The 10,480-nt window shown below is 43.1% G+C and overlaps 1 protein-coding gene across 1 annotated transcript; it reads right to left on the reverse strand.

Moving 5' to 3' along the window:
- Window positions 1-1,555: 1,555 nt before the first annotated feature.
- hyi (hydroxypyruvate isomerase) lies at window positions 1,556-10,193 on the reverse strand. Its single transcript, XM_004067655.5, has 8 exons — window positions 9,947-10,193; window positions 9,762-9,873; window positions 6,072-6,186; window positions 5,182-5,260; window positions 4,967-5,016; window positions 3,536-3,605; window positions 1,998-2,132; window positions 1,556-1,928 (listed from the first exon to the last, which is right to left on the reverse strand). Exons 1-8 carry the CDS (start codon window positions 10,143-10,145, stop codon window positions 1,846-1,848), a joined length of 843 nt encoding a protein of 280 aa, XP_004067703.1. The 5' UTR covers window positions 10,146-10,193; the 3' UTR covers window positions 1,556-1,845.
- Between the last annotated feature and the right edge of the window lie 287 nt (window positions 10,194-10,480).

Here is a 10,480-nt window from a genome sequence, read left to right on the forward strand (position 1 = left end):
AGCTGGGAAAGAAAAAGTCTGGCTGTGAACATTCACTAGTAGCAAAAAAAAAAAAAAAAAAGAACAGTCACCCCCCCTGCTTGTCCAGTATGAACACCATGGGCTGAGCCATGGGTTTTAAAGGGACATTCATGAATGCGTATCACATGCCTGGTTTGAATGTAGCTAAAAATGAAACCTGTGTAACCCTTGTGCTATCCTTGGTACAACGTTGGGAGTTGGGTCATCTAGACCCACTAGACAGTGCGCTGAACCTTTTTTCTTCAATGATTTGTGATCTTCACTGGTGTCCATGGATTACATGAAATCTTTCCACCTTTATCCACCTTTGTCATGGTAGGGAGAACACGTCAATGTAAGGGTGAGGTCATCTAAGATAGCACAAGGGTTAATGGAGGGAGGCATTGGGTCCCATATTTTTAGAGCCTTTGGTATGACTCGGCCTGGATTTGAGTATGAGAATAGAGCTGGGAAAGAAAAAGTCTGGCTGTGAACATTCACTAGTAGCAAAAAAAAAAAAAAAAAAGAACAGTCACCCCCCCTGCTTGTCCAGTATGAACACCATGGGCTGAGCCATGGGTTTTAAAGGGACATTCATGAATGCGTATCACATGCCTGGTTTGAATGTAGCTAAAAATGAAACCTGTGTAACCCTTGTGCTATCCTTGGTACAACGTTGGGAGTTGGGTCATCTAGACCCACTAGACAGTGCGCTGAACCTTTTTTCTTCAATGATTTGTGATCTTCACTGGTGTCCATGGATTACATGAAATCTTTCCACCTTTATCCACCTTTGTCATGGTAGGGAGAACACGTCAATGAAAGGGTGGGGTCATCTAAGATAACACAAGGGAGAAGTCTGACCAGCCAAGGAAAAAAAAAAAAAGAGGAAAAAAACCCAGGAGATTGTTTCACATCTTTTCACTCCTGTGGAAAACACAGTGGTGGCAGCATTATGGACAGGGACTTTTGCTTCACCCAGTCGTTTTAATATCTCAGAATTTATATTAATGTGCAACAGTTTGAATGTTCCCCACATTTTCTCGGTTTTCCTCCTTTTTTCTTAAAAGTCCCTCAGAAAATCTGGAGGACCTGATGAAAACCTCTACTCAAGAGGAGTCATGAAGAGAAACCAGAGAAGCAGCTGGACTTCAGTAGCACTACTAAGCAGCTTTTGCATTGTGAACAAAAATCCAAGCATCTGCCTGTCCTGGGTTCAGATTCAGGACATTGAGGTGTTCGCCCGAGTCACTTTGGGTCTGCGGGTTGGACATGCCCTTAATGCCTCACCACCTATGCATCCAATCTTCTGCAGCTAGCTCAGAGTTCCTCCTCGACGTCTGAGCTTCTCCTAAGGAGATTCCAGCTTCCTGAAGGAGGCTCAGCGTAGACTGAATGCTCTAACTTTAAAGAGTCGGTTAAAGACCCTCAGGCAATGATGGATGGAGGGCAAGCAGCTTCTGCGGTTCCTGATCCACTGAAGGAGTTCTCCAACAGACCTTCAGGACCCAGACTTTTGTTTACTTCTGTTGTTTTACAGCTACAGACACTGTAATCATCTCAAAATTAAACTTTATTATATATTTGTTTAAGAAAAGACTAGTTTAATTGGACAGAGTGATCAGAGCAAAATTATCTGTGGTAGAACATGAGCGCTAGTCTGAAGGTCAGACAAAGAACTTCTCAGATCTGCTAACTGGGCTTGGGTCTGCTGACAACATTTTGGGAAAGATCTACAGCAAATCCTTAAATCCTGCAGGTTTTCATTTAGCTGGACTGGATCTTCAAAACTTTTCCTTTTTCTTCAACTGCAAAACCCCAACAGAACCAGTGGAAGCACCTGGGTCACAGCTTCAGGCTCGATCCTCCAGATTCAGAACCAAGAGCCCAGTACTCCTTGATCCACCCCAGACCGCCTTCTGTAGAGCCTGCAGAGAGCAGACAGGATCAGCACACCCTGACTGTTTGCTAGTTCCAGAACTGAGAGGAGCGCTCACCCAGAGGTTTATACTCGCAGCCCACATAGCCCTGGTAGTCCAGGTTCTCCAGCGTGTTGAACAGGTACTTGAAGTTCAGTTCTCCAGGACTATCTGGCTCGTTCCTACCAGGAACCTGAGCCACCTGAACGTGACCTGAAATAGCAGTTTACGTGAACTTGACGGATCCTTCATTTAATCCTGTTTTTAGGCTTTAGTCACATGAACCCATACAGGGGGGTGACCTGTACTGGTGCTGCAGGATTTTGGATTGTCTAGGCACATGGAAAGTCGTCGAGAGGAGGGGCTGCAACTTAATGTGAGCAGAGGTGTGTCTAGCAGTCTCATAGTCATTATGTAAAACTTTAAATGTAATTGTAAATTTAATATACCGTTTCAGACCACTGGTCCCAGCCTGGCAGCTCTAGACTCAGCATCTTTCTACCAATAGATTCACCGTCTCTCCTCTGGACATGTCTGAACATCTCAGTCTGGCCTCTCTGACTTTATCTCCAAACCCTCTAACATGTGCTGTCCCTCTGATGTCCTCATTCCTGATCCTATCCATCCTGGTCACTCCCAAAGAGAACCTCAGCATCTTCATCTCTGCTACCTCCAGCTCTGCTTCTGGTCTTTTCCTCAGTGCCACTGTCTCTGGGGCTAACAACATGGCTGGTCTCACCATAGATTTGGACACCTTTCACACTCATGTACTCGATCTTTCTGATACTAACCTTCATTCCTCTCCTTTCAAAGACAAACCTCCACCTCTCTAGCTGCTCCTCCACCTGTTCCCTGCTCTCGCTACAAATCACAATATCGTCTGCAAACATCGTAGTCCATAGTGATTCCTGTCTAACCTCATCCGTCAGCCTGTCCATCACCATTTTAAACAGGAAGGGGCTCAGAGTTTATCCCTGATGTAATCCCACTTCCTCCTTGAACTCCTCCGTCACCCCTACAGCACAGATCCCCACTGTCTTACAGCCCTCGTACATGTCCTGCACCGCTACAACATACTTTTCTGTTTCTTCAGACTTCCTCATAGAATACCACAGTTCCTCTCTGAGGACCCTGTCATGAACTTTCTCCAGATCTACAAGGACACAGTGTAGCTCTATTTGACCTTCTGTGTACTTCTCTATCAACATCATCAGAGCAAATATTTCATCTGTAGAGCTTTCTCTTGGCATGAAACCATACTGCTGCTCACAAATGTTCACTTCTGCTTTTAGTCTAGCTTTAGCTACTCTTTCTCCTACCTTCAGTTTATGAATGATCAGCTTTATTCCTCTGTAGTTGCTACAACTCTGCACACCTCCCTTATTCTTAAATATGGACACCATCACATTTCTCCCCATCATGCGTCTCCCACAACATGCCTCTAGAAAAAAATGTGGATGAACATTTTCGATCAAAGAGAAGTCTATGATTTTCCTTTTTCCTGCTGACCTACGTGTTCCATGCAGGTTTGACCATTTTTCACCCGCAGACTGCCTGTATCCACCCATAAGGACAGTTGTGACGAAGGCTTCACCAGTGGTTGGTCTGTTACTCACCAACTAGAGGTAAGTACTTCTGCATGTTCTGAGTCAGGTTTCCATCCATGATCTGCCAGTGAAAGAGGTCCTGCAGCAGTTCAGACAATAAGACAATTTACCGGTATTGCTTCCTTATGTTTTCCATGTTCTGTCAAAAATCGTGTGAGCATAATTCTGCTTTTATACTGGAGCTGAACTGTCCTCGACTTGTTTCCACTCTGAATCCTGACTTTTTTGAATGCGTGAATCTATATGATCCTTAAACAAACAGACTGAAGAGCTCCAGCAAAGCCTGTGCTGCTATTAGAGGTACAACTGCTTGTCTGAACAGTGCTTCCCGGAGATAAAAATCTCTTACATATATAAGAATAGACAAAAATAAATCCAGGTCAGAGAAATGTCATTGTTAAAAAAACAAAATAAAAATAAAGCAGTTTTTACAGATGTTCCTCTGTTCTCTCTATAATGTTGTTCTCAAGGTCACTTTATCCTCTGTGAAATCCACTTTTTTTGCTGTTTGATTGCTGAATGTATTTTTTGCTGCTGAAGACAAGAGAATTTCCCCATTGTGGGATGAATAAAGTTTTATGTAATCTAATCTTATCAACAGGGGGATCATGAGATGCTACCAGGTAAATAATATTACATTATTATTTTTGTGAGTTCTTTTTTTATTTTGTAATTCTAACAATTCTGTTTGTGTTTGCTTGTTTTTTGTGATTAGACAATAAAGTTGACCAAATACAAAACGGTCCGGTCCAGCATTTTGAATGTTTCCCTTATAAAATGGACCTTTTAAACTGGACCCAGTTGTACCATTTTTGGGCCCCTGTTGGTTGCACGCCCATAGAAAAATGGAACGGACCAGTGAGGGCGGAGCTACTGTTGAAACCTGTTGATTGGCAGAAGGTCCTTACGAGAAAAGAAAGTGGCTGTATTCCTCTTCGCCCTCTGCAATCTTCTCTCAAACAACATGAAGTGCTTTGTAGATACAAAGAACCAAAAGCCAAGAGGAGAAGATGAGCTGCTGGATGACCTCCATTGTCGTTATGAGCTTCACCACCGCATTTGCCGTGACGGTCCAACTTTAAGTAGAAACCCCCACCTGGATTGCCTGGACCATTCTAGACTGGACCGGACTGAACTGGACCGCTTAGTGGAAACGAGGCTTAAAAGGAACAGGAGTGACTCCAAATTCATGTCAGTAACCTACTAAAATAAATGAATTAATTTAAAAAGACAAGTTAAAAAATGTTAAAAATCACGCGACATGTCAGGAGCAGGGAGGGGAGGGGTGCGCATGGATGTGTGTTTACGCTCCTTAATGCTTCAGAGGACCCGTCTGTGAGGAGCACGACTTTATGAGGACAGTTCTGCTCCAGTGCACGTGCATACTTATGCTTTTGACCGAAACTCGACACAGTTCCTCTTCGGTCTCCGAGCGCTCACCATCTGCAGCTTGATGTTGGGCCGTCCAACCTTCTCCAGGATCTCTGCCGCTGCAGAAGAGATGACAGGAATCTCTGTCAGGCATCAGCTTTGTTCAAAACGAGGGAAAATGTTCAACCTTTCCAACAACAAGATCTCCGTCCAGAACGAAAACAAACACCAGTCCCAGAGAGAGCAGACCACCTGACCCCCTGAAGCTCAAGTGTCAGTCTTACCCTGGTGAGGGGAGTCCAGGAAGTAAGTGGGGTCTGTGATTCTTGTGTTGATGGGCTCGATCAGTCCGGTCATCTCCTCCTGTGGATCATTCAGAACAACACTGACGCCCGCTGATGATGATGATGATGTGCAGAATCATAAAATCATCGCATCATTATATGGACATGTTCATACGAAAGAAAAATCTAAAGTCGTAACACATCACGATCTTTCTGCCAACTTTTTTGCGGTTAGCGCAACATATGAAAACAAAAATTCAGATATTTTTAAAAGAACACGCTAACAAGTCAACAAAATACTCTATTCCTAAATCCGTTGAATTCTTCATCCTCTGTGTGGTCACATCTCTGTCAAGCCTGGCTTAAGACTGAGCAGCGCTTCTTCGTCATTGCTGTCAGTAGCAAATACTGATACTCACCTACAGCACCCTCTAGTGGTTGTTAGTGGAAAAACGGCAAACACATTAGCAAGGGTTACTAAAAACAAAACACAGTTGCACATGAGTCTAAGTTGCCCCCTTCTGCAAAAGAAAACCTGACTTATACTCCAAAAGAATTTGGTAAATGTGATTCTGTGCTTTTATGGAGGCGCTGTACAAAAACACAAATAATCTGAGGCTGTAGGAAGATAAAAATTACTTTGTTTGATGTATTGAAAAAAGCTTAAAAACTGAGGAAGCCATCGGGTAATGGCGGAAAAAAGGATATCAACACGGAGAAGAAAAAGAAAAGGATGAATCATTAAGGAAGTGGGCGTGGCCAGAGAACTATATGAACCTTCTTTAACTTCCATAGACAGATGTCGAACACATCATTTAGGCTTTAAAACTAGTATGCAGGAGTGTACCATCCCCAATGGACCCCTGTTATTTATGATGGGTGGCAGGTACCTTCTGCAGGACATCAGCAGCATATCTGAGGTTCTGTATGAAGACGGCCTCCATCTCCCGGGCAGCAGATGCTCTGGAGGAGCCTGCAGGAATCCTTCCTGCCATCAGGTGAATCCTGCAGGAGGACACAAATGTTCAGGATCTGCTCCAAAACTCTGCTGAGACCCTAACAGTTAAGAGCGACCTGCTCTGACAGGAACCTGCTACTACATCTGGAAGCATTACACTCCATATCCAATGGATAAAACCCTAGCAGGAAAGGGTGAGAGGTTAGAGCGCAGCCAGAGGTTTATAAACCTCAACTGTATTGGAAAAGTCTGAAGTTGATGTTAGTTGAAAAGATATATAACATGACAGCAGGATCAGTTTAAAGCAGCTGAAGGTTCCTTCATTTCTGCAAGGACAAACGCTGAACTTATACAGAAAAAAAAAAATCCCTGCATGTTTGTCCACAATGAAGTAAAAACAATTCTGTTGACTTCTGAAATGGATTTCAGGAAAACGCGAAACTGCAAACATCTGCAGGTTTGAGCTGGTCGTTTCAAACCTCTGATAATGTTTTCACAAGTTTGGACTCTGTCCTGCAAACCTGCTCATCTGCTGAGTCTGCAGTTTGAAGGGTCATCTGTCACTGTTGTTAGGTTCATGGTTATACACCTATAACTGTGGTTCTTTTTAAAAAAAAAACAATAGCTGCATTTCCGTTGACTATGAAATCGCACAAATTGGATTTGCGATAATAAATTAACTTAACGGAAACACGGCAATTTCGAAAAAGATCACATTGATCGAAAAAACGTTTTTTGGAGGAGGTGATTATTGAGGTGTATCAAAATTGACATAATTGGCAGAGCTGCAATGGAAACGCTTTTTCTTGGTGGGAACTGACCGTCTTGGCCACTGCAGAGCGGGCACCACATGAGGTGGGAAATCATCACACAGCTCATCAGAAGTTGAGTGTGTCATGCAGAATAGTTGGATCCACAGCTCCTCTGTAAAATCACCAACCACCGTTTCCCAAAATGGCTTCATTTGTAGCCGCTCCCACGTGTAAGGAGCTCGCCGCTCCACGGTCTGAATAAGACGTCGACGCCTCCTTTGATAGATGATGATGAGCGCTAGTGCTGTGGCAGAAATTTGAATTTATCTGCTGAATTTATAATTGTTTACATCTGTCGCCATATTTCTGAATGACCTGGGGAGACTCAACTGTCCAAGATGGTATTTTTGTTGCTTTTATTATTAAACAAACCACAAGAACTGAAGTACAAAGGATTTTACACAAGTTTATTTTTGGAGTAAAGTTAGATTTTTAACATAAAAGTCTATGGAGAAGTGTTCCTTTCAGCAAGCTGCCTCCAGTGGTCTTTAGTGGAACTACAACAATTTCAAGGATATTTTCAATATATTTTGCCTTATTTCTCATTGATGACGATTCTCTGGGATGTGATTTTATGAAAATCAAAAATGTATTTGTAAAATTTAAAATTTTCCCATGAACCTGTTGTTGAAATGGGAGGAGAAAACTCCTGTTCGGGGGCTCATCCCATGTCATCGCAGAACTATGAATGATGTCAGAAATTATGTCCACTAATATACAGACCCTCTCCCAAAAAATTAAATATCATGGAAAAGTGTATTAATTTCCATATTTCTATCAAAAAATTAACTTGAGTATAGATTCAGGGACCACATTTTTAATGATTTCAAGAATTTATTTTTAAATAAACTGGGGTTCCCTTTTATAAAATCTACAATAAGATTGGAGAAAATGAGAATACTGTGGAGAAATATGCCAACATTTTGCAGACCATGAATGTTTTATACTAATCATCTACTAAACTCAAAGCACCTGCACAGATGTTCTCCAGATGTCATTACATTCTCAGTTTGGTTCAATAGGTGGAGGACTCTTCACTTAACAACCAGCCAGGAGACCATCATTGATCCCCTCCATAGTCTGGGTTAGCCTCCAAAGTTCCTGGCTGTTCACAGAGCGCCGTGTGATGTAGGCTCTGGAGAGACGACTGTGGGCTTGACCGGATCATCAACAGATTCAAGACGCTGCAGACATCCAGAAAGAGTGGAATGAGGTGGAGTAGGCCTGCACAATATACCGCAAATTTATCGTTATCGCAATATCAAGCTGTGCAATATGCATATCGCAAAAGACAGCAAATTTGCAATAAATGGTTACCTTAGATGTGGCCAAACAATCTTATGGCATCTTGAAGTGTTTAATAGATTGAAAGAATCCCTTTCTGCATTTGACCAATCATATGGACCCCTTCACGTTAACTTATCGGATGGCGCCCTATTATGTTGTATGTTCGCCTCCTATGTCAACAAGGGTCATTTCTAGTATAATTTTTAAGCTGTTGTAATGGAATGGGAATAATATTTTTGGTTGTTTTGCTAATTGTTTATATACCGCAAATTATATCGTTATCGCAATATTAATTACTAATATCGCATATCGCGAGTTTTCTTCATATCGTGCAGCCCTGAGGTGGAGGAACAGCTTCAAAGACATTCAGATTCATCCAAGACACGGGCTACAACGGTCGGGTTTCTGGGTCAAGACACATCTGAGTCTGGACCAAAACGTCTCTCTTAGGTCAAGGAATGGACTTCTGCCCAGCGGTCTACGGTCCTGTTCTCTGATAACAAGGAAAGTATCTTTCATTTAGGAATCAAGGTCCAACGGTTTGGAGACTGGTGAGTAGGAGAACCCGAGCTGCTGGAGGTCCAGAGTGAAGTTAACTCGTGATTTGGGCTGTACTGTCCGGCGCTGGTGTTGGTAAACTCTGCTTTCTTCAATCCAGAATCACTGCAACAGTCTAGCAGAATGTTCTAAAGAACTTCAGGATTCCCAGTGTTGAGGATCCGGATGGAGATGCAGATTTCATCCTCCATTAGACAGTGGTGCAGTGGTCTCGCCTCACAGTGAGAAGGCACTGGTTCGAATCCCGGCTGGGACATGTGCTCCTTGTACATGCGTGAGTTTTTTCAGGGCACACTGGTTTCCTCCCACAGTCCAAAAACACCCTTCATAGGTTATTTTGTGACTCTAAAAGTGTCCCTTGGTGTACAGGTGTGTGTGATTGTGTACTCTGCCTTCACCCAACAGTGACCAGGACAGGCTCCAGCAACCCTGTCATCCCACAAGGGACATAACGGGTTAAGAAAATTGATGGATGGGCTCTGAATCTATGTTCTGACCAGTTTTTTTTTTATTGGAATTGTGGAAATAAATACCCTTCTCCGTGATATTCTAATTTTTTTAAGGGTCTGTATGTAGTTAACAACACAATCCACCTTAAAATGGTCCTGGCTCCAACTGTCTGCAGTCAGACTGTGACCTTATCAAAAAGTGAGTTTAATCCCATGAGTTATCACTCATATGAACTATATATATAACTATAACTATATAACTCATTGTTTTAATCATTCGATGCGACTCAAGTTCCACAGCTGTAACCAATCATCTGTAGACCACAGCTGGCCCCGCCCACTAAATCCGTAAACATATTTAGAATTAACGGAGTTGCAGCTTTATGAATAAAAATTGTTTCTGGTTTTAATTCACCCTCCAGTTTTTGTCAGACATCCAGATGTGGATTTGCAGAGTCGCTTCCGGCTATTCAGCATTTGTTTGTGCTTCATCTCCTCTTACTAGTTCTTCCTCACCTCTTACAGTTCAGAGCTTTAGCAAAGTCCACCGTCTGGTCCAGACCGCGTCTAAACTCCGCCTCTCTGCCAGGAACCGCTCCCAGACCCAGATCCCCGGCTTTCAGGTCTCCTGCAAACCACCAGAAACCCCTCAGAGCCTCCCCGTCCCGCAGGTACGTTCGGGACCAGCAGCCAGGACTCACCTGGCGGCGTGTTGAGCAGCACCAGTTCCACGCCCGCGGACTCTTTGACCCTCTGCAGCTCCTGCAGGTTCGAGTCCAGAATCCAGGCGGCCTCCACGGCCTGGAAGCCCGCGGCAGCGGCCGCCTGGATCCGCCTGCTCAGGTCCGGCACCTCCGTGAAGATCCACGACACATTCGCGCAGAATTTCAAAGGAGCCATTCCGCGTGACCAAGAAGAAGCTCGCGCTAGGGGGCGGGGCTGGTCAATAAAAACTTTATTTAAAACACAGTTCTGAACAGAGGAGAAAAAAAATAACGTTTTTTTTTGTTTCTGCATTTTTATCAAAACAATGTTTCCAATTCTTTTCTTCTAAACAAACTGGTTTTATTCCAACAAGAATTTATAATCTTTTCCTTTCCATTACAGACTTTAGAACTAATTCAATCTGTTAGTTCATTTGACATATGTGAAAATTGTTGTCTTAAAAAATACATAGTGGCTGGAATAATATACAGGAACATGTGTGCAGAATATGAACTGGGTCTAGCCTGCGA

This window comes from Oryzias latipes, chromosome 4 (genome assembly GCF_053564925.1).
Source record: "Oryzias latipes strain Hd-rR chromosome 4, Olatipes_Hd-rR_3.1".
Classification (NCBI taxonomy): Eukaryota; Metazoa; Chordata; class Actinopteri; order Beloniformes; family Adrianichthyidae; genus Oryzias; species Oryzias latipes.

Excerpts from the sequence above, each read along its gene's own strand:
- hyi (XM_004067655.5), bottom strand. The coding sequence starts at position 10,145 with ATGGCTCCTTTGAAATTCTGCGCGAATGTGTCGTGGATCTTCACGGAG. Across the intron at positions 6,187-9,761 it reads AAAGCTCTGAACTGTAAGAG|GATTCACCTGATGGCAGGAA; the intron begins GTGAGGAAGAAC and ends GTCCTCCTGCAG. Across the intron at positions 5,017-5,181 it reads CCTGGACTCCCCTCACCAGG|CGGCAGAGATCCTGGAGAAG; the intron begins GTAAGACTGACA and ends TCTCTTCTGCAG.